Below are 27,659 nucleotides of genomic sequence, written 5' to 3'. Positions count from 1 at the left end.
TTCAGCATAGATATTGGTTGATCCCACCAAGCTAAGAGATGATCTGCATTTTTTTTTTTTTATTTATTTACATAGGTGTCTGGACCAGTTTTCGTGCACTATAATTAATCCCACGGCTCATTGAATATCTTGCAAACCCAGTGAGCATGTAAGGCACTGCGGGGGTGACAGACGTGCACGGTGAGGTTTGAATCCAGGATGCAGAGAAAGGGAACAAGTTCCTTCAACCGCTGGGTCGAGACCTCAAGTGCAGGATAATCTGCATTATTAGCAAAGCAGCATGGCGTGGTCCCATTTTCAGGATCCCAGGTACCATTTAATATAGCCTAAGACAGTAGTGAAGAATCAGCCTCCGGTTGTCTCGTTTTCTAGGATCGATCTCATTTCTGCCAGGTGACTTTTGTCCCTTACAAAGACCTATGAAGTGGGAGAGTGCTGCAACATTCTCTTCCCCTACTTCCATAAGTCTTGCATTTCCTGTTGCGGGTGGTCGGAAAATAGAATAGCTGTTGCTCCGTTTTTGTCAAGTGGAAGAGGAAGTCATGAAACCACAACAATGTATACTTTGAGGCAGCAAGTTATTTCCAAACTTTCCGTACTTTACTAACCAGGTATCAGTCCGTTGATGGTGGCGGCGATTTCTTTTCTGTTCTTGGCCCGTCTTGCCCATTGGAGATTGTCCTGAGTTTGTGGCATTAGTGGACATTGAACTATCCATTTTGTTCAACTATTTCTTCCACTCGAAACAACATTACAACCCCATTAATTTTATAACATTCCAAACTATGAAATTGAATTGATGACAAAGAACATTTAAATGGTTAATTATGGCTACTAAAATGATCAGGAACCTATCGTCTACATTATTCATATCTCTTACACGTGGATAAGCTCCGAGAAAAAGCTGTTTAATTAGGTATCTATATATATATCTCGTGGCCCGAAAGCTACGCTTGACCTAGCTAGCTATTAATGGCATGGAATATAGCTGACCTACAGGGGTGTGACAATGAGTGGCAAGCCATTGCTAGGCCTCAAGGAGAGAACAATCGCCGGAGAGTGAGTGTAACTCGGGGAGATGGAGAATGAAAACCTAGTGAGAACTAGGGTTAGCACAATCTTATACTCCATCATTGTCAAGTTCCTACCAATGCACATTCTTCCTCCAAACCCAAAAGGCAAGAACCCCATCTTGTGGTTGCATCCGCCATACAAGTCATCCTTGAACCTCTCTGGCTTAAACTCATTCACATCTTCTCCCCATAGTTTAGGGTCATGGTTCATGGCTACAACATCGATCCACATGTTGGTTCCTTTAGGTATTATCAGGTCATTTACTTGAATATCTTCTCTAGCTTGCCTTTGTACATTAGGGGCTGGTGAGTACAGTCTCAACACCTCGTTCATCACCCATCCCATCTGCAATATCGAGATAACATTTACAAAATATTAGTAAATTAAGACTCCTTGATTTAAAAGGTACTTTATGTCATCGAACATCATAAGAAATGCAGGTTTATATGTGCCAAATGATGGTTAAATTCTGCCATACTTGTAAAAATCAAAATATATTGAAAAGATACAAGAATACATTAGACTAGATTTCTAAGATATCTATTCCTTCGATGGCATCTGGCAAGTACAACTTAACTCATTTAATTCAAGTCCATTTAAAATGATCATGTTTTAATATTTAAACAAATATTAAATAATATGATTTTATTTATAAAAAAATTTAAATCACTAATTCACCTCACTCCATTTAATTTAACATTCAATTCATATAAAATTCAAGATAATAAATTACCAAGTTAACATGTTGAACTAAACCGACATGTCATACTAGTACGAGTTCAATGGGTGTTTAATAGTATAATAGCGGTTGTTTTTTAAAGTATTTTTTATTAGAAAATACATCAAAAAAATATAAATATATCAAAAAAATATTAATTTAAAATAAAAAAAATAAAAAAAAATTAAAAAACAAAAATAACGAGCACTTTATTGGGAGTTACCAAGATGCTGATCTAAATGCATATGTAAGCTTGGTTCCGTCATTTTGTGGTGTAATATTGGACGGTGGAGGAATGTTGACAAATAGGCCGTGTTCCTTTTGGCCAGTCAAAGCCATTGGGGTTTTGCCATGTGTCAGGTGGGAACAAAGGTCAATCCGTTACTATGCGTGTGACACAGAATGACATCTTAGGTACCCTAAAGGTGTGGACTAAGGCCAAGCTGTGCTTGACCATGGTCATATCGAATTAAATTTTCGTTTCCTAACACCAACTCATATATATATATATATATATATATATATATATATATATGTAGTGTTCAAATTCAATTTTATATTTGGACCATTCTCCTCTCTAATACTTGTCAATCTTCATCAAGAAGAATTCTCTTAAGAAAAACAGGTCAAGAAAATAATTTTCTTGCAATACTAGCTAGATTTCTCAAAATCTTTTGGAAGAAATTATTATAATTAATTATGACTTATAGTTAACCACGTGAATTTTATATATGCTACGAGCTAGACAAAAGAAAAATGTATCATAGAAATTATTTGGCTACACGGCCTGTCTTAGAACATGGTTGGTTTGGGGTCCCTGTAAATTAATAAACAGATTAAAATGCATGTGAATTTTACGTGTTTATGAAGCAAATTAACATCGATCTTTCATTGGTGCATGGCCCCTGCCTGATCTATAAATGCACCTTCAATTATTCATCCTCGTTTATATATGGTATTATGGACTCCAACTTTTAGCCTAAGAATTTCAGGTCACGTTTTAAGCAATAGACAGACAGACAAACAAACAAAATCAACATGCATGCATGATCATCTAGCTAGCTAGCTAGCATCTTACCTTCTTAAGTCCAGCAAGCTTTGTGAAATCGATTTCCTTATCTCCTGTAACTTCTCTAATCTCCTCTCTCAGCTGGTTTTGCCACTCTGGATGCATCGCCAAGAGCAGCAATGTCCATGAAAGAGCCAATGCTGTGGTCTCGTGGCCACCGAAGAAGAAAGTCTTGCACTCGTCGACCAATTCCCTTGTTGTTAACTTCTTCCCTAACCGCCCGTCTACACCGTTCTCCTGGATCAGCAACCCTAGCAAGTCTTTCTGACCGCACCCCTCATTAGAATTCTTACGAGCTGTTACGATAGTTAAGAGGAGAGCATCGATTTCTTTTCCAAGTTTTTTGGCCTCCATGGTTTTCCCGGGGAACATGAGCTTGCTAAAGGGTACTCCTACATAACGGTTTGATTTAAATAGAGTGATTTGCATTGCCCTTAGTTTTTCAAGCACTTTGCTCCCATTTTCATAGCTTATGCCAAAGCTTGTCTTGGCTATGATCTCTCCAGCCGTCGCGGTGATTTCTCTCTCGACGTCGATTTCTTGGCTGCCGGAATTTATGAGGGCAGCCCACTTGTCTAGCATCTTTGTGGTGGACTCCACCATCAAGCTTGGCATGGCCTATATGACAAGCAACAAAACTGATTTAGAATAAAAACAAATCCCCGGAGACCATCTATTAAGAATTAATGAAAAGGAAGTATTTTGCTATTCAAAGTCTTTAATATTGAGCCTAATTAAAACATAACGAGATAAGGAGTGACATTTAATTAGTAATTTTTATGGCAAAGTGAAATTCTACACATCCACTCACTCTTTGAAGTTTACACGTCCAGCCCTATAGCATATACATAGAGAGTCATTCATTGGGTAATTAAATCTATATAATTAATCTTGGAAAAGCAAACATATCCTTTTCCATTTTGGGTATATATAAGATGATGTATTAACACATATATGGTAATTAGTGATGGAAATGTCAATGTTTTGAGTGCGTTCTTTCGTCAAAATTCACAATTGGAACTACCATATTTACACCACCCAATATTTCATGGAATTCATGATGATGATTGTGCTGATGGTAAACTAGTGTAAGTATAATTCAAAAAGTTATAGTGCAACTTGGTTGAAAATTATCAAAACTTTGTGATTAAAATGAACTGAGATTTTTCAACCACTTGGGCAAACAAATTAAAAACCCTGAAGATTACACACGTAGAATATATAGTAGTATATACTCTTTAACAATAGAAAAGGAGTAAGAAGAGAGAGATGTTGTGGACCTTCAAGTTGGCTGGAGAGAATGCAGGGGTGATAACATGGCGGTGGCGAACCCATTCATCACCTTCAACCATGACCAAACCGTTACCAAACATGGGCTCTCTATCATGTTTAAACACTTCAGGCTTTCCCCAACTCTTTCCCATCACCCCTGAACTCATTTTTTTTAGGAACTCTGGGTCTGCTATGTACAGAAATGGCTCTGTACCTAACCAGTAAATGAATACCTTCCCTGCAAGACAACAAATGCACACGTATATATAATTATTACTCGTCCTAGATCGATAGATAGATCGATAGATAGTATCGAACAGTATGCATTTAACCGACAAGTACGTATACCGATACACGTGTATACATACTTATCTTAAAAAGAAACCTTGAATCTGTAACAAATGTGCATACGTAGAGACAGGAAGATTCAGAAGAAGAAGGTCATGAGTCTTACCATGAGACTTTTGCCATTGAGAGAAGTAGGGAAAAACTGAAGAATGAATATCGTTAGAGATTTCTGAGGTCCCAGGAGAAGAAAAGGTACTGATATCAGTAGAAGAAGCTGCTGCTGCGGCTTTCCTACTAATATTTTTGATTTCCTTATGATTTCCTAGAGGGAAATTTGGAGTTGGACCTCCGAACCCATTTTTCTTTAACTTAAGATACGCCCTAGCAGGCGAGATCCAGCAAGAAAACAATATTCTCCAGATCATGTAAAGAGAAGCAGCAAGAATGGAAACAACAAGCACTTGAAATAACACTCCCATCTCTCTCTTATCTTTCAAACACAAAAACAATCGAAAGGTAGCGACACTAATATCTTTCAAAGAAGTAGAAACAGCAGTATACTCCTACTGTTTGCTTGCTTGCTGGCTAGCTCTTTCTTATTGCTTTGGGAATGGTGAGAAAGATGGGTATTTATAGATGGAGATGAGGGGCTTCAAGATTGTCGGAGATTTGACTAAAAAACCTGCAGTCACCTTTTAAATAGTATAAGTTTGAACATCGTCTTTTTTCCTTGTTATTCAACTCCTTTTGTCTTGTATGGACTATTAATTAGCTATTACTTTCTTCTTTTTAACTTTCTTTGGCTGGCCATATTGATTTTCTGTGTTTTTGCCAGCCTGCGTTGTTATTGATTTTGAGGGCTATCAAGATTTCTAGTTTCGATTTTTAATGTTAAGTATGGAATTAAAATTAAAAATAATACAATTCAGACCAACTCCTCCTCCGGGTGTTTTCCACCTGTTGAATTATTGACTGACCATGGCCTCAGCACACGTCCTCTTGGACTGAATAACAGCCGTGTGCGTGCTTGATAATTATCAAAGTTTCTTTGTGGGTCCCAGACCAGAGGCTCCCAATCCATATATTTACTTTTTAGGACAAAAAGATATGATTGCCGTTTAGCCACATACAGCTCAGATATTAGCCAATGTTTTTTTTTTTTTTTTTATATATATATATATATTTTTTTTTTTTTTTAATTCAAGACTACCCTTTATACCGATCATCATTCAATTTATCTTTTTATGATTTTCAAAAATATCTTTTTATTAATTTGATGCATTTAAATATATAACTTCTAGATATTAGTTTAAAAATTTAAACTCATCGAAATCATGTAACAGGAGAGCTAATTAATTAGAAAATTTGATTAATGTAAATGATCTATATATCTTTAACTATATTGAAAACATAAATTTAATCTTGACATACAAAAACAACTCATAAAAATACCTCCAGCCATAGAAAGAAAGAGAGAAAAGGACAATATCCTCTTTTTATAATTTATTTATTTATTTATTTTTTAAGGTTTTCTAATACTCTAGCATACCATCCAAAGGGTAGCTAGATAATTATTCAGGCTTATTTTCTTAATTATATAATGGGATAATTAATAGCGCATGATACTAACTTGTATTTAATGTTATATATTAATTATTAATTGATGATGATCTAAAAAATCTAAGTAATTTAGAGGAAAGACTTATATCTTGGATAATTGGTTAATTTCTTGGTTCTGACAATTTGATTCATTCTTTCTACTGGAGGTGGGTGTTTAATACATTCAAAAGGTCTTATTTGGTGAACTAGAGGACTCTTCGATGATTAAATCAATGATTTTTTGAGATAAAAATGCAATAATATTACAAAAAGATACTCTGAAAAAATAAATATACACTGTATAATGGAGATTTCAAACCTTTTTTGTTTAAAGGATTCATAATCTATTTATAGCACATGAGTTTATAAAAAGAAAGAGCTAAAGTGTAATATCATTATGACAGTTTTAATTAGAAAAAAATATCTCTAATATATATTAATATTGATGGAAATATGATGGGCTCTTATAAGATTTGTACACACTATCTCTTACACAACATTAATATTGATAGAAATATGATGGGTCCTTAAATAATTTTTATACACCTAAGAATATAGAAAGAGTAGGATTCAAAATATAATTGTACTTAATGAAAGTGGATCCTTCCCTTGGCTAAGCCCATAAAAGATAGTTTTTTGAGTTAGTTAAATTTAGGTTTCTCATTAACCATGATATCAAGCAAGTATTGTCTTAATTATTCTAATTTAAGATGAGACACTTTTAATTACTAAGTCAAATGAAGTTTTTAGGAGTAACAATGTGAAAACCCGAGAAAATTTACGCTGAATTAACACCCGGATATTGTTATCAATGTTGAAGTACTACAACTAGATTTTTTAAAAATATTTTTCTTCTTCTTTTGATTTGTCATTTATTTAATTTTGTACTGAAACTTTTAGTTAAATCAAGCAAGTATTCATCCCAAATGGTGTTAATTAAGTGCAAATCATTTAAAACATTTCAAATGATAAAAGTAAAGTAGATTTTACTAGAGAATTTGATTTAGAATTCATCCCCTATGGTTAATAAAGTCAAGTTAGATTCTTATTTAAACTTAAACTAATTCCCAAATCTTGACGAAAGTAAAGGTTAATTAATGTCAAATTGTAAACTTTGAAAACTTCAATTCATGAAATCATAAGAATCGACCTTTACGACCAAGTGGATACGAAAATGTTGCAAATACATAAATTGCATTTGAGTAATGATCAATTTGTATTGAGATTCGTTAGGTTGAAGTATTTTTAGCTGCAGGAGATTTGAAAGGTAGTATTTCAGAGACGTGGTCCTGATCTCATGTTCTTGACTTGAGATGCATATATATATGGATCATGTTTATAAGATCTCGTCTTTCATAATTTGATTAACTGGGGATCTTTATTATGTATGATTAATTTGGAGTAGCTCGCTCCATGTGAACATAAATACCGATGTCATGCATCCCCAGCAGCTGGCCATACATTTGTCAACCAATTACAAATTTTAAAAACATAAAAATAGCAAGTCAATAGAACAGACTCTCAGTTTTTGAAGCTGAAAATCCTCGAGTCAGAATATCTTTAATTAATTCTCCACCAACGAGCCAAAACCAAGTCGACATGGCTTTCGCAGCTCAAAAGCCTCCACATTCTTGCCACGCCACCTCAGTTGCTTAAGGTGCGCGCGGTCTCTCAAGATTTAAGCATTGTGATGGATAGATGTCCAATATTTCCCAGTCTTTTATATCACTTTATGTCCTCATACTTGCATGCTTTTTCTAACAAAAAAATAATAATAATGATTCGGCCACGAGTGATGTTGCTAAGCAGAGTATCAATCGACTGTAGGCACGGGGAGCTCTTGGCTTGGTTTTAACCAAATTTCCTTCTTCTGTATTGTTTGTCTCTTGAAAGTCTCTATCTTTTTGGCTCTCAAGTAATTCTGATGCAAGGTTTCATCGACTGCCATAGAAAAGAAAGAACAATTTATAACTTCAGTAGTGTGCTAGCTGTTTAAGATGGTAAAGTGATCATTAAAAAAAGAAGAAAAAAAAAGGGGGGAGGGGGGGTGCAAGGACTGGCATGCATACGCAGGAGAAGCTTTAGTTTCAAACGATGGGCGAAGAGATCCTGCTTGCATCAAGAATAAATTAGAGGGATTAGTTAAGACGACTGGGGGAGGTTTGCTACTTTTTACTTATTAATAATTGAGTTAATTGGACAACAAATAACCATCAGGTTGCGTAATTTCTACTATAATTATTAGGGGACAAAGAAATTGGTGCTTAGACCATCGACATCTTCCATTTCTTCACGGGGCAAACGAGTGTGATTTTAATTTCAACTTTGATGGGAAAGGATACCAATAGGAGGGAAGCATTGGTGGGGGCTCAATAAATATGCCGTAGGCTCGTAATCACTTTGGGTAACAATAATAATAATTAAGCAATCTAATGGAAAAAAAGAAAAAAGAAAAAAGAGGCAGCCATTGATTAATTTCTTTCCATGGCAATAATTTTAGTGGTGTAGCCACCGAGCATGTCTAGCTAGCTACATTTAAAACATTTTGTTAATTTCATGTTCATCTTGTCAAATCTGTCTTCTTCTCGCTTATACGATGATCATAATTTAGGAGGTAGTGATTACATATATAGGACTTTTGTGTTAGAGCCCAATATTAATTTGAACAATTAGTACAGACATCATGGTACGTAGTTGTATACATATTCCAGTTGCAAAGACTATTTGATAATATGGTGCTACAATATGGTTTTTTAATTAAAAATAATTCTTTGTATTCAAATTATATAAAAAAATATTAATTTAATACTTCCTTGAGAAGAAAACATATTTAAAAAACATTTTAAAAATTAAAAGCTACCGATCACTTAGTTTTAGAATTCAAATACCAGTCCAATGATAAACTTTCTATGTCAAATTAGCTATAACTGATTAATGAGTTGGGGGAGAAATAGCAACCCAAAGTTGAAATTCTTCTAATCTTGGTACTTATATATATATATATATATATATATTTCTTTTTCATGTTTGGAAACAGCAACATGAGGAGGAACTGTACTCCATATATGTATATATATATATATGGAGTACAGTTCCTCCTCATGTTGCTGTTTCCAAACATGAAAAAAGAATAGCGGCTTATTTGTTTGTGTGTTGTTATTTATTTTATTTTAATTTAATTTAAAACGAGATTACGAGCCATAATAATTGACATCCACAAATCCTAATTTGTTGTTCCTTGGTGGAATCATAGGGCCAACAAAAGCTACAATAGTCTAAAACAGACAAATATACATACAAGGGGACAAAACAAAAAATGCCACCTTTTCTTGCTTGATATAGAACTCTAACTAGTTTTTAGTTTAGGACGTTACATTGCTTATTGGATAATATATATATATATATATATATATATATATATATTAAAAAAAAAAAACATTTAGGGCTGGCATGATATATTTACCACCAAAGTGTAATATCAAGAGGCGGACGGTGCATGCTCAAATTTAAGATAAGAAACCAGAGGCTTCTTCTTCTTCTTCTTCTTCTCCTCCTTATGTTGAGATTCACATTGCAAACGTGAATCTTAAAAGTGTTTTTGAAATGAAATGTAGACTTTGATTCATAACGTGTGTCCATGGTGTTCTTGTAACTAACATTATCTCTTATTTATTTTTTTATTTTGAAAAGATGATCAAGGAATTACTTTAATTATTATTATAAAATTAAAAAAAAAAAACACATTCAAATACTTACTGTTCAATACATAATTACTATTGTCATGCTGAATATATTTGAGAAGTGATTTTTTACTTAAAAATATATTAAAATAACTTTTTATATTTTTATATTTTTAATACCATCATGTTAAAAGACACTAAAAAAATAATATTTTTTAAAAGTTAAATATATTTTTTAAAACGCATACAAAACTTGTTCTGGATATAAAAACAATTGGGTTATGATCACAATTATTTTTTATTTGTTAACATATTAAACTTGCTTTAAGCATGCATCAAAATATCATAAATAAATGCATTAATTTAGAAATTAGTGTGTGTGTGTGTGTGTGTGTGTGTGTGTGTGTGTATATATATATATAAAATCGGTAACTACGTCCTCATTCATAGTATATATGGTATTCAAATATGGATAAATAACATTACTAATTTAGTTGTTCTTTCCTGTGTATCATGTTTCTTTCTATTTTCTCTAATCTCATTTGTAAGACAATTATTTTATTTCTCAATAAAGAACCATTCAAGAATTATCTCTTAAATAACTATTTTGTAATTAGTTAATAAATAATATAAAAACCCCATTCTCTGGGGGCGTTAGGTGAACTTGCTTCAGTACTCGACATTTGACATTAAGAATAAAAACCGTGTCTGTTTGTGATTAATAATCAATTAATACTGTAAGATATATTTTAATAAGGAAATTAAGCGGAGATTCCAATCCCGCTGTCCTAAGGTCGTAGCTAGCAACGATGGTCGGCGGGCACTTCATTGACAAAATCTATAATAATAATATCAGATCAAAGCAGCAACTCCCAGTTTAACGGCTTTAACTGATCACACCTAATCTCAGTCCACCTGCTACTGTAGCGCATATATATATATATATATATTATATATATATATATATATATATTATATATATATATATATATATATATAATTCAAGGATTCTCGTTCTTGTTGACTTTCCCATCTCTTTTTTACATCAAAATTAATTAAACAAATTATTAAATTCAATAATCATAGTATATATCCTCAATCGATCGGTCAGCTCTCTGTACTTAAGCTCGAGGCTAGCAAGCAAGAAGTGATGTACTTAGGTTTCGGGTTATAAGCAAACTATCAAATTAATCTAGTACTTTCGTTAATTTAGATTGGACACAATATGTGTGAGTATTATGACATGGTAATTAAATTAAAAGATAAAATGTAGAGATGCAGGAAGAAGGCCCTTAGAAGCAGCATGCAGCCGTGTGTACAATTCGAACCGTGTCGTGTCGTCTATTCAAATGGACCTAACAAAAAGTTAGGCCTAATTCACCTACGAAACTTGCCTGCATCGATTCAAGCTCGAGCACTTTCGCACACAATCAATTCTGCTTTTTCATCCTCGTTTGCTCCACAGCGTATATCCATGGCAGGAGTCGTGAAAATTGTGGCCTTTTTTTTTTCCAGATATAGATGGACGGTGACGACACATGATCTCCAGCGTGATCTTTCTCCTCCCTGCAATGTTGCATGCATCCTCATCAATGACATCATTCGTTGTTTGACGTTGTCGTGTTTGATATCACACAACATTGGTAATGACGAGTCACTCACATGCATCAATAAGAACCAGTGGTCAACACAGCTCGTATCATACAGAATGACATGTTGCTGGTTAGTTTTCACAACACGTTCAAATCGCTTTGTAATACACACACAAAGTGAGAAAAATTACACGCGAATATATTTTGTAAATTTTATTTTCATGGTTCTAACTTGTGTTTTTTTTTAATTCAAAATTAACTCTTGAAAATAAGGAATAAAATAACACTAGCTAGAAACATGTATAGTAAATAAAATCTTCTCATCATATATAGTTGCGTATGAATGAACAAGGTTAATATTGTTAATTGAAGTAAGTACTGTTGTGGCATTATTACAATATATGCATGTGTTCTCAATTAATTTAGGGTTTGTTCACCATGTGATCAAATGTAGCCGCTCTGATAGCCGCAAAAGTTTACTAGCTTTTTTATTAGGAGCGGGAAAGGAAGAACATACCAAGACTTTGCTTATTAACAACAAATTACAAAGGCAATTCAACTGCTTCCATTTTCATTTGTTTTTGATTTGTTGAGCTAGTCACCATTCTACGTACGTACTCTCTTCTTTTCCCTTCAAATATTTAATAAGTTCAATGCAATTTCCTAGCTATCCTTCCTTCAATTCGTCGTGGTTAGTTTTCATAAAACTTGAGAGCCAAACCATGATTTTCATAAGCTAAACCCAAACGCAAACTTATCGTCAAAAAAGTTAAAAAAAAAAAGAAAGAAAGAAAGAAAGAATTCAAACACACTCGTGGCGGGCCGGCCACATAAAAGTCAAGAAACAAGTGGCTTAATTCCTTATTCAAAACTTCACTTTCAGTACGGTAAAATTTGGCATAGATCATGCATGCACATGGTATTAATGTGCCTACATGTGATCAATGTGACATGACACTACTACAGCATTTAACCATGCACCAAGATTTTCTATTAATTAATATATACTCCTGTTAATTACCTCACGTCCTCATTATAATTAACCAAGCTCCCTTTAGTACGTAGTATATATTATGATCTTTTAATTTTAAAAATCATGTTTTAGAAGTTGTTTTTCTAAGTAACTTACAGAAGTATATATGTTTGGTGAAAATAACTTCAAGTTATATTTCTTTAAGTTTATATAAGCTATAATTCAAAGTTAAAAGTTAAAGATTTTAAATGATCTTAAATTAAAACTTTGACTCAGTTTAATTTGTAATGAATATTTGATTTTATCCAAATATACTTATAATATTTCTTTGAATAAAAATAACTTAAATCAATTTACAAAAATCATGTCAAACATAGCCTAAATATCCAAACCCAAATCTAATTAATTACTTGAGCCTCTTTTAATTGTGTTTGCATCTTTATTGACCCTTGAAAATGTGTTCTCCTGGCGGCCAATCTCTCTTTCTTTTCTTCCTCCTTTTAGCTTTGAGTTAAAAAAAAATTCCTAATACATCTTAGGCTATACATTCAAATCAATACCAGTATTTTTAGAAGATTTTTTTTCCCACAATCTTTTCATATATTTGAAATAAACTTTAGATAATAATATAAGAAGTAAATCTGATAATTTTAAACAGTATTTCAAACAATTTTATAAAAAAAAAAATAATCAAACCGACCAAAGTTTGATGCACATCTCGTCTCGGCCCCCTTTTAATCGTTTCGGGAAGATATGAAGAGAAATCTTTCATCATCAAGTTCCGGGATCCCACACTAATACAAAATAGATTTTATTATATTTACAATTAACATTTGGTATTTAATATCCAATAAATAACAAATATCAAATTCATATAAATGTTGAATTTTACCATAAATATAAATAATGAAAATAAATAATAGTTTTGTTACGAATATATGTGGGCCGGGGGGGGTATCTATTGAAATGGGTAATTAATTTTATCAACTTTAACAATAAAAATAATTTAGTAGGTTTATCCCTGTCCCTGGGTGTAGGACTCACTCGGCATAACAAATTAACATGATAATCTGAAATTAATTCACCTGACTTGTAATTTAGATCTTGAGTTGGGTTGACTTCAGCTGAAAATTATTTTCTTAATTCTCTCTCTTATTTTTTAATTATACACGCACACGCTAGTTGCAGCTTTTACAGTTTGGCATTGCGTTCCAAACGGTGTTTTCATCAAATTTTAATTTTTTTTTTTGTTAAAATTAAGTGTGATTTGTACTTTTTAGATCGTTTTGATGTACTGATGTCAAAAATAATTTTTTTTAAAAATAAAAAAATATTATTTACATATATTTCAGTATAAAAAATTATTTAAAAAATAACTATTACGTCAAACAAAAGCTAAGCTTCATCCACCTCGCTTCATCGTAATTTGGATGGGGCATAATAAAATTGATTTCAATCTCCAAGATAACTGACCCAAGAGTGGCCCAAGCTAATTGAGTGGCAAAAGTGGTTAAAAAGAATGGCATTTTTTCATTTTTTGGCTTTGGTCGGTTTTTTTTTTTTTTTTTTTTTTTTTTAACGTGGGTGTTCAAAAGTGGACGGTCTCTCTCTATGTATTATCAGTGGAAGAGGCAAAGAGCAACGCAAGTGACACAGTACCTAAACAAGACCCACCACCACCTCCTCAGACTCACTCCAGCAAGAGGAAGCTAAGCCATGTGGACCTCACTAACTCCTCTTACTTCAAGATAAGAGCTGCTGTTCAACAACTTCGCCCCAAAGTCTTTCAGGTACTGTCCTTCATGTGTCTTGGCCGTTTGTTTTACAAGATTTTGGTGGATTTTTTAGTGGGTTTGTTTTGTTTTCCTTATAGCTTTTGTGGGTCTTGTTTTTTAGTTGATGTTCTGTGCAAGCTTTGACTTTTTGTTGTTTTCTTGGTGAGAAAACAATCCAGGAAACATAATGTGTTGCTTTTTTTTTTTTTTTTTTTAATTAGGGTGTGCATCATGGGTGTTTTGCGTTGGATTTTTGTGTAAATCCTGGTCCATTGAAGGAAAGAATTAAAGTGCAATTATTAGTGGCATATTAATCAGGGATTTTAGGGCAGACTCGTTAAAAGTGGGTTGTTTCTAGTTGTGAAGGGGTTCCAGAGGCCGGAAGTTATACCAAAAACGGATATTAGGATTCGTGTTGCTGGGGTTCCGGTTTGAGGTAGGTGTCAATGTGTTTTATGTTGTTGGTTTTACTGGTTCGAGCTCGTCGAGCTGATCATGAATTTTATAGTCAGGACACCCTCATCATTTGTGACTGCCTGTTTATTGTCTGACTGCACTGACTTGGTCTGATAAATTCTCACATTATTGTCTCAAATTGATGCCAAGTATTTTAGGAAAACGTTAATGGTATCGATGCATTAGCGGTTCAAATTGAGAAAATAATACAGCTTCGTTTCTTCATGGTTTATACATGTAGGGGTAATCAATGTCTAAGCAATTTTACTACAGGCTCTTGAGGTTGTTTCCAACTCTTTGATGCAAAATGCTGGTATGATACAGTAGGCTGTGAGATATTGCCAAATGGTCGAATCATGTAAAGATGCGCACAAAAAAGCTATCAGCCTTCTTTTTTCTTTTCTTTTTTTTAACATTTTCCTTGTTTTCTATCTTTTTGTGGTTCTCTACCTTAGGCTCTCCAGACACCTGATTTTCGGGGTTGCAAAGCAGCTCATGAACTTCGATCACGTGAGTCCTTTCTGCTTGTCTTGATTGGGGCTGTTCCTTCTTTATCTGATATATAATAGCCAGATACTTTTTCTCATACCTGTAAGTTTTTGAAGCATATACTTGGTAATTGATTTGATATTCAACTTTCAGAATCGAAGCTCATGATGGATTTATACAACCAGATGACCACAGCGGCGGGGCTTGGGAAGAATGTGGGAGGGAGACAATTACCAGATAGACACCGGGATGGGGGAATACATCAGCCCTCGCATATATCTGCAGAAACATTCACCTCGCGGATGAAGTTTGATGATGGCCTGAAGATCCGAGGAAGCTATGTTGTCGGTGGGTCAGTTTGTGGTTGGAAATTCATTACATGGGCAGGTAGTGGACCAAATTATTACGGGGTGACAAAGGAATCGCACAGAGATACCCTCAAGAAGCCAGCAGCTGGTGGTTCCCATTGCAACTAGGGCACACAAGTAACATAGCGAAGCCATTTATCTTAAGAGATGATTGTAGCCATTTTGCACAGTAGAAAAGAAAATTTTGATGAGAGAAGCCACCATTAATGATGCTAGTACAACATGTACACAGAGCAGGCCAGTTTATTTTGCTAATTGAGATGGGTAGAAACCGGTCTTTACCCTTCATATTTTGAAGACATTTTTACTGAGACTTGCTGAGTTTCATGCTCCTGCAGAAATAGGGGAGCGATAGATTCTTTAACAATTTTATATTTAGGCTTCTTTTGCGAATCACTGTAAAGCCTGGCTTTGTTTTAATGCCAAGATATGCACCTCAGTTTTCCATTATTCAGCATTTGGCAATCCCTTGTGAGCCTTCTTTGGGGATCCATGAACAATACTGAGGATCTTCTTGTTGATTTTTACTTCTGCTGGGGGAGTATCACAGGGTTCGAACAGCTTGAAAAGGTCAAAAGATAAAAGATGGTAAATTTCGAAAGCAACTACCACTTTATACATTCAACAACTCTTTTCGTTGTCTGCAATTAGTGTGGGCAAAAGAGATGGAATTCAATGATCTTGACATTGCCAAGGAGAGAGAACAAAATAATTTATCTTAAGAGATGAAGACATATTTTCACACTCATAAGATGCATTTAGAAATCATGGAAAATCATTATAGCATCGTCAAGCTTCATCCTTGAGGATTCCAGGAGAAATCTGACTTTTTTAAGTTTCTCATACTTCTCTTTCATTGGCCCATCAACTCCGAGATGTAAAATCTGAAAGAATTCGCCGGATCAACGTGATTAATACGAATGAGAAAAAAGGTTGCGGCTTTAATTGAAAAGGAAGGGGAAAAGAGAGGCATTGTTAGTCAACACGTCTACAAGTGCTTTTCAGTCAAAGAGGAAAAGGTAGTTCTCACCTCCTTTTGTTGTTCTAGCTCGTATGCCACTCGAAGACTCAAGTTTAAGGCCGCATGGAACATATCATCCAAGACGCGTTCCCTTAGGTTTATCATATTTACTTTCCACAACAAGAATTGTGTTGGTCCGGCAAATAATTTCTGCATTATAAATGATCATCAACATTCAAACCCAAATGATCATCATTATAAATACCATAATGATCATCATCATAAACTAGTTACAAGCTCAAATTTCAAATCTTTTGAACCCCTTTTTTCAGCATAAATTACAATAACCCCCCTAAGATATCATGAGATTACAGTGACCACCCAAATTTTTCAAAAAATTACAAAAGCCACCTTTTGCTCCCCAAACACCTTTAATGTTAAGGGGAATAATTCAAAACTATTTACAGGTATTTTGTATACAGAAGGGAGTTTTTGTAATATTCAATTAAACTTGGGGGTGGTTTTCTAATATCTTCAAGCTTTTGGGTGTCATCATAACTTTGTGATACTTCAGGTTTTTTTGTAATTTAAACCTTTTTAAGTAGACAGTTTAGCAAAGAGAATACACTCGTCAAAGAACAGGCAAAATAAAATTTCAGTTCCAACAAAATATGATATCTTCATTTGCTTAGCAAAAGGAGAAACATGTATAATTCATTTACCTCCATCTGCAAGTAGTCGCCCTGCCACATCTTAGAAAGGATGTTGGCTGTTTCCTTCTTTTCAAGGAATATTGAATCTGAAATCTAGAGAAATGATAGCAAAATTGGAGTAAATGATAAACCGAACACATCATCCAAAAAAATTCAAACTAATGAAAAAGAAAAAAAAAGAAAAAGAGAAAAATATTGTTGTTTTGTAGATTAAAAGCAGTGATTTTGGACTAGATTCTTGCAAACTTCAACCTACAGAGACATTAAATTGTTTGAAGCGTGGGAAAAAGTGAAGCTCAAAATATTCCTGTTGCAAGATTTTTGTACTATAGTATTGCAAACTTCAGCCTACAGAGACATTTAACCTCATTTCAAATATATGGTTATATACAAATAAAAGGAAAAGAAATAGGGCTCATTTAGTTGAAGTTTTCTACTAACAGCATGCTGATATTCTTAATTAGAATGCGATCTCTAAAAGTAGCTCTAGAAGAAGCAAAAGAAATTAGCCTATTAACCTTTGTGCAAATCCTAAAAACAAATAATGCTAAGCAGAGACATATGGGCCTCAACACTCTATAGTTGAGATTGAAAGATGAAGAGAGTGTGCTTGGCCATGCTGACAGCAGAACACAAATGGGATGGTTTTCATGTAGCTCCAGAGGCCAATTGCTGCAGAATGGATTTCCAGACCCCTATGTTTGCAGGTCCTAAAGTGCTAAGGTTGTCAACCCAGCCCCAACAAGAGTGTGGTGTGTGACTGAAACCTAAGCATCGAGCAATGCAGGAAGAGCACTCGCTAAACCTTCTGTAGAGATAACCCATTGCCTCAAATTTACAGAGAGATCTGCTTCTCCTCAATACATGACCGTAGTACACCTAATTAATAAATTCACAGGAAAGAAATAACATATAGATAATTCTCAATTTCAAGATTATTCATCTACACTGTAAACCAAGAAAGAAAGCCATGGTTTCCATCATATGACTATTGCAATGGAACTGAGAACATATCCATTAATTCAAACTTATCACCTTATCAGTCTCAAGTAAGCGACCAGCCTTTGACAGTAACCTGAACATTCTATAAGCATCCTTGCCATATTTTTTATACACAATTGACTCCACCTGCAGAGTAGAAAATGTAATTAGACACCTAATTCAACAAAGGAAGCATTGAATTCTAATATTTCAAAAGGATCACAGGTGAACAGACCTCGTCAGTTTGAGCTACTTCAATGGTATGTTTGAAATCTGTACAAGTACAAATAAGTCACTAAAAAACAAAATGAAGGATAGAAATTCATCCAAAAAGAAACTAGTTTTATGTTTCAAAATGAAATAGTTGAAAAAGAGAGAAATTATACCTATACTGTATGAATTGTCAACCACCCTTACAAATGGTGGAGAAGAACTCAACCCGACAAGGACAGATATAACATAATCTAAGGTCATATTACGGCCCTTTTCACTCTTAATCACCTCTGCATAGATGGAATTTTCTGATAAAGGAACTGCAAGACACAATACATCATAAAAGCAAATAGGTAAGAGAGTTGCATGAAAAATGGTTTGAGGAAAGGGATTAATTTCCTGTGTCTTTTTTCCTGACAATCCATTCACTGCATTGTGTCTATTTTCATTAGTTGAAATGTTTCTCATCACAATAAAGAAAGCAAAGGGCATAAGAAGCATATGATGTAGGATAAAAATGAAGAAATTACACTTTTAATTCCATTCATGACATGAATGCCTTCACTTATATATCCCATTGAAAATCCAGTCAGAAAGCTACCCCACTAGTTGGATGATTTCTTTCCCTACACCTTCTTTATATTCTTTTTATTTTTCCGGGACAGAAAGTTAAGCCACAAGGATCTAATATTCTATTTTGGCTGGCTCTGTCAAGATGCTTGTGCTACATGAAAAACACTGAGCTGCAGTCGATGGACCTCAGCCTCTGTCCACATCATTTCGGCAACACACATAATGTTTCCTCTCTACCACTTAACACACTTAGAAAGCCAAACCATCGGTTTGTAATTTTCCATTCATCAACACACACAAACATATATGTAGAGAGAGAGGCTGGGGATGGCAGTCATCAATTCCTCCACGGATGCTGTGTTAAATCTTCTTCTTATTTTTTTGGGATCATACATATTGAGAAATATCTGATGATGCAATGAGTTAAAACCAATTTACACAATCATCTTAGAATCTCATCACCTGAGCTTGCTGTTTTTATTTTCTTTTCCTCACTCCTTGATGCATCCAGCATTGCAGTGAAGACAGTGGCAGCTTCATCATCCAGCCGTGTTCTCACAGTCTCAATACAAATCTAGAAGAAAAATAGAACAGTAGCATCATTTGAACCAAAATATGCAGGGAGCATATAAGAAAATCAGAGGAATGATCCTAATAGCTATCATTTGCATGATGATTGTAATTGGTATCAAACAGAAGCCCATCACAGTGTCATAAAAGTCGATACAGATATGGAATGAAAAGGACATCATAGAGGATGAAGTAAAACAAACAACAGTTTAACAGTTTTTACTTGAGCACCTTGGATTTTCTCTTTCTGTGCAAGAAACATCCTAAATTTCAAATAGTGAACATGTGGCACCCCACAGTCAACCTGCCCCTCAGAAAAGAAATGGAAAATAGCCATGCATGCATGATGTGACAGATTTTGTCTGACCGTTTGAACATGTGTTTATATCACATTCCACCAACCTTCCTCAAGGAATGTTGTGGGAGAGTTAATTCAATAAGAAAGAGATCTAAGTTTTTTTTTTCAATTTTACACTTTGGGACCATAAGTTTTCTCTTGATCAGAATACACAAGCACAGAGCAAGTACAAAGACAATTTGGAAATTAAATTTCAATGTTAATCTAAGAGAAACATATTTGTATACATGTATTGGCACGGTTAAGATGAGGATTGTAAGTCAAAGCAAACCTTATGCCTAAGCCGGCGAATAAATTCCTCAAAATTGACACGCCAAAAGAACTACTTGTTTGTCCGCAACCCCGCCATCAATATCGGACTCCAAAGCATCAAGCTTGCGCTATGCATGCAACAATAAAAGATTAGCACATTAATGAACCTCTTAACTCAATATAACAATTCATATAACTACCTTATCTCCAATATTGCTAGAGGAGTTATTCTCAACTTTCTCTCTGTCAGCACCTATCTCAGGATTTAATTCAAATGAAAATCTCAGTCCTTCTGGAGGCACTGCTGCCACAAGAACACGTTGTTCTAGGGTTTCTGGCTCTAAAAATGCCTGTAAGTATCAACGAAATTTGTTAATGTATGAGAATCGGGTTTAAAAAGCAGAATTCAAATTTTGCATTGCACAAGTCTATTCAAGAAGGATAAGTCAGAATAATGAAACATCAAGTTCTCTAGTCATTCATTATCCAAAAGTGGCATTCATTGAAACCTCTAAGGTGACTGATTGTTAAATCAATAATTGCATAGTTCTTGTCCTTCTCATTATTTCTCGTGAAGAGATAAATAAAGCAATGGCATAACTTATAATCCAGAGCAAATCAAAGAAAATCCGGAATTTCCCTCTGTTAGCTTTTCATCTGTTTTGATTTTCCCACGTGAAAGTATGTAAAGCTTTCCACTCCACAGCTTATAGGACGGTCTCTTTGCTGGCCACATTCTTAGACATAGGCTGCAATTGCCAACTCTATGTAACAAATAAGAAGCCGCCTATAAATTTCACACCAAAAAAAAAAGCTATAACCTTTGCAGATTTAGCACCTCGCCTCCTCACAGGAGCAGCTTCTTCTTCACTCGGTAATGCAAGAAATGGTTCTGTGATAGGACACCTTTCAACATATCGCGCCATCACAAGATTATGCATATTTTCTTGTAAAGCCTCCATACCTCCACTACTACTCCCTAAAGTCTCAAACAAAAACTAAGCATTAAAAACACCAGAGCCAAAACTCAACTCTGAAAACCATTAAGAACCACAGTTAGCTAAGTTATTCGAGACTTGCCTTCTGTAGTGTCCCTAAATCCATCAAAAATTTGCTCTGACGAAAGCCTCCCGTGTTGAAGCAATGTTTCAATCAAATCTACACACTACACAAATCCATAATTTAACCTAACTTCCAAAAAAATCACAAATCAAAACTTTTTTAAAAAAAAAAAAAAAACTAACCAGCTTATCGAATTCCTGCGAAACAATAGCCATAAACTTGGAAAACCTAACGCGATGCAATACATTATCGAATAGCACCATGTACAGCGAACTCACTTTATTTACTTCTCCAAATCCACCTAATTATTTTAAAAAATAAATAAATAACAATCGATGTTAACAGAAACGACCCGTTTTGGTAGTTAATTACCTTCTTCTTCAAGAAGGAAAGGTTGAAGGCAGTTATGCTGGATCAAGACGAGCAAGCAGTTTCTGACGAGAGTCTCAGACAGCTCAGTGTAACGGACTATTTCACGGAGCGGTAACGGTCCTTTCTTGAGAAGGCAGTCGCATACTTTCTGTTTGAGTTTGCCCAAAAACAAACGCAATTTTATATTATAAATCGATTCAGAGAGATTGCGAGATAGAGAGTGTGAGTGAGAGAGTTTTTGCTTACGGCGACGAGAGGACCAAAGTGATTGGTGATGATGTGAACGGCGTACTTGATGCCGTATTGAGACACCATTGTTGTCGTTTCGGTTTGCTTCTTCGGCTTCTGGCTGTGGAGATGGAGAAGGGTTTAGTAGGATTTTTTGGGTACGTATAATTGAGCCATAGCTCAGATCAAGAGGTCACGGTTGGGCCCTTTTTTTAAAAAAAAAAAAAAATTTTGTTGAAAAATTAAACATGCCTAATTTGAATATTTACTCTAAAATTATATGTATAGAAAGTATTTATTATAAAGGTAAATCAATCATAATATGGTAAAAATATTAAGATTTTTATGAAATTTTTTTAATAAAAATAAAAAAAAAAACCCGCTTCAATTATATTATTTTTCAAGTATATGATGAGTGAAATATAAAAGCACTGTGAGAATTTTATTAGCTATTTTTTATACATTAAAAAAAAAAACAAATCTTTGTTTTTTATGTTATAATAATATATTATTCTAAACATCAATAAATATTATTTTTATTTTTTAATTGACTAGAACGATATTTTTTATTAAAAAAAATTATTTATAACGCACATAATTAAGGTTCTTAAAAATATTTTTTTGACACGACATGAAACATATAATGTAAATTTAAATTATAAACTTGAAGTAATAAAATTAAAAGTAAAATATTTTAACTAAAAATCATAAAATTATAAATAAAACATTTAACTAAATTGCAAGATCCAGTCAAGTAGTAAATAATAATATAACATACTTAAAATAAAAAAAAATAAATAATATAAATATTTAAACACCTTAAAATATATAATGTAAATAAAAATTCATACATATCCATATCCATACACGTAATCAGTAATTTTAATATAAAAATTTGAGATGAGGTATGTTAAAAAGAATAAAACATATTGAAAATTGTGATTATTTAATTATTATTTTTAGAAGCGTTATTTTATTCAAAAATAGTGTGTTATGTATGAATATAATGTTAAACACTTGTCGCCTTGTTGTTGTTTGAGCAGTGGCCCAGAGGCCCCAGACAGGAACACAATGAAGTTCGGGTCGTGGCCCAGACAAGTATACCCCATCCATGCCTCTTTTTTCTTTCCCTTGCATGCTTTTCTTTCTCTCATCGATGTCCGATACCCACGCATAAATATTTTTGGAGTTGCAAGAAGTAAAAATGCAACATCACGTTTCGTTTCTTTCATGTAAATAAATTTTTTTATATCTATTTTTATTTTTTACTGATAAATTCTCTATAAATACAAGCTTTTTTATATAGGACTGATATCACATCTTCTAACTAATAGTAACATACATATTAAATTTTATGCAAATTATATATCCCTTTTCGAGTGAAAATACCACTGACAGTCTCTAACCTCTTCTTTAATAAAAAAAAACTAAATACTAACACTGATGATGAGCTAATATTTTTATAATTTATTATTGTACAACTTTTCATGTCTCAAGATCAGATAACATAACTAAAATCTATAAATACCTTAAATCATTCATAATTTTCTTCAACTCAATACTTATATATATATATATATATATATATATATATATATATATATATTATTTCTCTTATATTCCTATCAATTTAAGTATTTGAGAGTTCCTCGCTTGATAAAAGATTTATTTTTTTCATAATAATTAATATCTTAATCAATATCAAACACAAAGCTCAAATGAAGCCCATATATGTTAGTCAAGTATCACAATTTATGAAAAAAAAACTCAATTTCTTTGTGAAATCTTTTCATGACTTAATCATCCATAATTATTATTTAAAAAAAAAAACATAGTATGTACTATCATAAAACTTAATAAAATAGTTTTGTATGTCCATATTCATATTCTTCAAATAAAACTAATTAATAAAATCAGTGAAGGATTGCATTGAGGGCATCAAATGTTTGAAGTGTGAGCGTGTTAATATCAATATGCTGATACATAACAAGACTAGATTTGCTTTGCTTATTAGATTTCAATAATGGATTACTGCGATTACATGTAAATGTTGGGTCCTAATTATAAGAGCTAACTAGACCCTAAAGACAACCTTCATTTCAAAGGAAACATGTGATGGACGTCATTATGATACTAAGACAATTCCCAACTAATCGCAACTGAAGTTTGCTTGCATCTATTTGTTGAAAATGATTATTGTGGCTAGCTTGTGTGTAGGATGCTGATACATATCGAATGAAAATTAAAGGGATTCTTTTTCCATATCCGACCGGAGAGTTTTCATCATCGTATAAGCCCAACTCTAATTGTATAATTTGATGAAAGCTACGGTCCATTTCTAACTGTACTTACATGCAATAAACTACTAATTGAAGGGTGTGGTTTAGTGGCAAGTAGAGGGTATGGTCAATGGACCCTGCTGGTTCAAAGCCGATACCCGGTTAGGGTTCATGGGATTCAAATTAGGCCAGTAACAGTACTTACAGGTGTCTTGGCATGGTAAGTCTTAATCAAGCATGGAAGATTAGTCGTGGTAAACATAATTATGTGCTCGAAAGTACCCTATGGTTTGTAAATACATATAAAACAAAATGCAAATTGCTCTTTACTTGTGGTCCAAACATTGAGTCATGTAGAAGATTCTCTTTTCTCACAAGCAAGATTTTCCAACCCCCCCCCCCCCACAGCTTTTTAACACGAATGAAGGCATAAAAAACATGAAAGAGAGAAGTAGAAGGGTAATTAAAGTGGACAGCCTAGTAAAGTTGAGAAAGAAAGTGATAAAATGATTTGGGGCTTTTGCCATTTTGCCTGCAAAAGAACAGAACATAAGACCCTATGAGTAGCAAATCGACGGGACATGTATAGTTGAAAGGAAGTGCTTCTCAACAAGGTCATGATATATATAGGGCATGGCATTTGGTACGTGGGGTGTGAACATGATGTGCCTTCAAATAAGTTCCTCCATAGTTTCTTGACCTTAACCCATCATCTCACATGAGAAAATGGCTCGTGTGTATATATACATAATTTATACGTAGTAGAATGTCAGACCCAAATGACATGGGTCTCACACAATTAATTATCATACAATGAGTGTTTTATTTTAATAATGGATCTGAAATTGTTTGATTAATTATCATACCATAATTTTATCTTAAATTTTCTTTTAAAATTTCAACTACTTATATTAAATCGGATATTTCAAACTAGAACCGCTAAAAAGTATCAACAATACAGAACACGCACTCCATCCCAGTAGTTACTGGTTAGACAGTGAGGAGTTAACGAGTCAGCTAGAGGTCATTATAAAGCTAGGTGATGAAGAAGTGGGGCAATATACTTCCATCTTAGTCCTTCAATTTTTAACCCATTTTCATATCGCTCCAAATAAATAGAAGTGTATATATAGTAGTACGTTGCCAGTATACCCAAGCTAGGTCCCTATACAATTATAAGAAACTTAAATATTATCATCACTAAAATAAAGATTTACTAGTTATTATGTATATATACCTTATTTGCTAATAAAATGTGTGGAGAGAAGCATCTATCTATCACGTTAGCGTACAAATATGCCCCAGGTATCTATCATATAACAATCAAGCTTGCAGCAAGAAATTAAGTGGAAGCAATCCAGCAGCACCGGCCAGCACTCGTGTGGCCATGGATATTTTCTTTATTTGCATATTCATGGACGAGACATATTTAGATAAAGATTGGAAAAAAGAAAGAAAGAGGGATCGTGTCCTTTTCTTGAACGGACTGAGTGTTTAGTTTCTTCCTAACAGCATGAGCTGTTCGATTGCAACTCTTACTTGCCTTGAAACCATGTAAGATTCTCGTTATCTTGTCTACCCTCTTTATTACCTGTATGCCCTTTCGATCATATTGATATTTAAGCTGAACAGGTTTGTATATATTCAACACATGATCTGGTCAGTACTGCATGCCTCAATTATTAGAGGAGATGATCAGATGACCGAATTAAGAACATGACAAGAAAGAGTTTTTATGTTTTTTTTTTTAAAAAAAAAAATTAGAATATTTGAAAGTAATCTCTCAGTGTTTTGGTTTAGTGCCCGTTTAGAAATAGCAGGAGAACTGGATGGATACAAGCGTGTACACTTGTAACCCTAATTTATATATATTTCACCTTTTCTAGCGAGGTTAAAATGAGAAATCCAGTTCAAATTAATTAAAAAGCCTAATTAATTGTACAGGGCTATTTTAGTATTTTTCTTCTCATTGGAAGAGTCATATTAATTTCACGAGACCTAATCCCTCACCACACCAATTGTGTGAGCTACCTACCAGAAAAGTCCAATATGTCTCCTCGATCTCTTCTATAAAACAAGAACTAACCCTATCCAGGTTTTTGTATTTCCAAGCGCTAGCTGCAACGAAGAGCTCTTTTATCATTTAGAATCTACAACAAAATCCTGAGCTCTTCAACCGTTTCGAAATCATCCTTAATATTAGTGCAGCTGGAGTGTTCCAAAGGGATCGCATTGATCTAATGACTCTCGATGTCTAAATCATATTAATATGTTTAGTTATTTCGTTGGATCATGCGATCTCTTAGGAATTTTCCAGCATACAGCTCTAAATTTCCACCATGTTTTCAAGGTAAGCCAACAAAAGCTTTGTATGGACATGTTTTCCCTTCTATATATGTTTTTACAGTATAGTGGTTTTGATTTCTTTTAATGTTTTTTGAATTCAGTGTTAAGTCTTTATCAATATATATAGTAGCGAAACTCAGTTAACTGTTCCACAGTGAGTAGGTCATGATCTCTTAAAGGGCAGTAGTAATAGCTTGACCCTTTGAAGGAAATAGTAGAATAGAGATCCCCGGCCCCCTCTCTCTATGATCCATGTCTTGTTTGTTGAATGGTAAACGTGTTTGTCTATGATTTCTTGGCTACTGTACTTGAAGTTTCATGATCATAGCTATTATCACTTGTTAATTAGGTCAGGTTGCATCCCCTGATCAAATAAAAGATGGGGTTATGAGTTATGATCCTTTTTGTTTAACCATATATGGTGTAAACCACATCGAGCTAGCTAGGACAGATTAGATAAATTAATAAAATTAGTAGAATATTACAGTAATTAAGAGAGAGTTAACACTTGATTAATTCTCCTCTTAATTTTCGCTCTTTCCTCAACTGGATTATACATATTTCATTAAAATTCTACTAGTTCAGGGCTCATCATTAATTCAGTTAGAAGTTACTAAAAATATATTAAAGTACTGGATTAAATCTCAGTTTTGGTTTTGGTTCAAACATTTTGTACTCATCTGCTGCAAGGAAAATCTTGTAGTGAGATTTTCTTCCACCCCATGAGACAAGAACCAACATGAATGTCCTCGTAGACAAACAACTGCCTCCCATGTCGGATCCTCCTTTCCTATGGGCCTAAGATGGTGCATTTGATTTGTTGCTGCTTCTGTCTTTATTGATACTCGTACGAGCTAGCTAGCATTGAAAGTGGCAACTAGCCAACGCGCATCGATTGACTCGGAGGGAATCTGTCATTATAGAATTTAGCTTAATACAATCCGTACCAGGGAAATAAACCGTCCTTGTTTTCATATTTTTTACATAATATATATATATACTTGGTATAAATGTCTGTTCCTTAAGTGATGATGATGAAGATATAGTTAATTTCTTCATGATATTACGTGCTCATGGACAGCATTGCATAGTTTCTATGTGGAATATAATATAAGAGGTTATGCCGACGATCAACGCCATTCCTCGCTATACAGACTTATGAATGAAAGGATCAGTTTGCTTCCCATCTTGTGTTAATCTGAGAAAAATGGAAACAACAGATGGTCCTCGTGATCGGCTAGCTATCAATATTGAACCTACTTGCTTTGCTTTATTCCTCAAGGGAAATAAATGGATGTCAAGTGCTCCATGTTAAGTTTGTATCTTTGTTTTTTTACAGAAATATAACTCTTCCTGTGATTTTGGACTCTTGTTAACAATTTCACTGAACCTATATAT

General features: G+C 33.9%; 3 protein-coding genes across 7 annotated transcripts; 1 reads left to right on the top strand and 2 right to left on the bottom strand.

Moving 5' to 3' along the window:
- Positions 1-248: 248 nt before the first annotated feature.
- On the bottom strand, positions 249-4,989 carry LOC118056265 (cytokinin hydroxylase). The gene is made up of 4 exons (XM_035068421.2): positions 4,588-4,989; positions 4,142-4,371; positions 2,871-3,479; positions 249-1,419 (listed from the first exon to the last, which is right to left on the bottom strand). Exons 1-4 carry the CDS (start codon positions 4,898-4,900, stop codon positions 994-996), a joined length of 1,578 nt encoding a protein of 525 aa, XP_034924312.1. The 5' UTR covers positions 4,901-4,989; the 3' UTR covers positions 249-993.
- An 8,831-nt stretch (positions 4,990-13,820) lies between these two features.
- Positions 13,821-15,810, top strand: LOC118056264 (uncharacterized). 5 transcript variants are annotated; one of them, XM_073404935.1, is made up of 5 exons: positions 13,832-14,055; positions 14,262-14,476; positions 14,738-14,809; positions 14,952-15,006; positions 15,139-15,810. In XM_073404935.1, exons 3-5 carry the CDS (start codon positions 14,804-14,806, stop codon positions 15,459-15,461), a joined length of 384 nt encoding a protein of 127 aa, XP_073261036.1. In that variant the 5' UTR covers positions 13,832-14,055; positions 14,262-14,476; positions 14,738-14,803; the 3' UTR covers positions 15,462-15,810. The 5 variants fall into 5 exon arrangements, 2 of the variants coding, with proteins under 2 accessions (XP_073261036.1, XP_073261037.1); XR_012168074.1 differs by lacking the exon at positions 14,738-14,809 and having other exon boundaries at positions 13,821-14,055; XR_012168073.1 differs by having other exon boundaries at positions 13,821-14,055; positions 14,262-14,854.
- A 136-nt stretch (positions 15,811-15,946) lies between these two features.
- On the bottom strand, positions 15,947-21,813 carry LOC118056262 (uncharacterized). The gene is given in 15 exon segments (XM_073404934.1): positions 15,947-16,237; positions 16,384-16,524; positions 17,037-17,120; positions 18,063-18,155; positions 18,244-18,281; positions 18,395-18,541; positions 19,257-19,368; positions 19,994-20,038; positions 20,040-20,102; positions 20,175-20,324; positions 20,796-20,949; positions 21,051-21,139; positions 21,219-21,337; positions 21,409-21,556; positions 21,655-21,813. Coding segments are annotated over 15 exon segments (1,578 nt in total). The 5' UTR covers positions 21,724-21,813; the 3' UTR covers positions 15,947-16,111.
- Positions 21,814-27,659: the final 5,846 nt, after the last annotated feature.

The sequence above is a fragment of the Populus alba genome, chromosome 15 (assembly GCF_005239225.2).
Source record: "Populus alba chromosome 15, ASM523922v2, whole genome shotgun sequence".
Lineage (NCBI taxonomy): Eukaryota > Viridiplantae > Streptophyta > Magnoliopsida > Malpighiales > Salicaceae > Populus > Populus alba.
The sequence above is the reverse complement of the archived record's forward strand: the minus strand, read 5'-3'. Positions and strand labels throughout refer to the sequence as shown.

Excerpts from the sequence above, each read along its gene's own strand:
- LOC118056265 (XM_035068421.2), bottom strand. The coding sequence starts at position 4,900 with ATGGGAGTGTTATTTCAAGTGCTTGTTGTTTCCATTCTTGCTGCTTCT. Across the intron at positions 3,480-4,141 it reads TCTCTCCAGCCAACTTGAAG|GCCATGCCAAGCTTGATGGT; the intron begins GTCCACAACATC and ends CTTGTCATATAG. Across the intron at positions 1,420-2,870 it reads AGCTTGCTGGACTTAAGAAG|ATGGGATGGGTGATGAACGA; the intron begins GTAAGATGCTAG and ends TCGATATTGCAG.
- LOC118056264 (XM_073404936.1), top strand. Across the intron at positions 15,007-15,138 it reads AGCTCATGAACTTCGATCAC|AATCGAAGCTCATGATGGAT; the intron begins GTGAGTCCTTTC and ends TTCAACTTTCAG.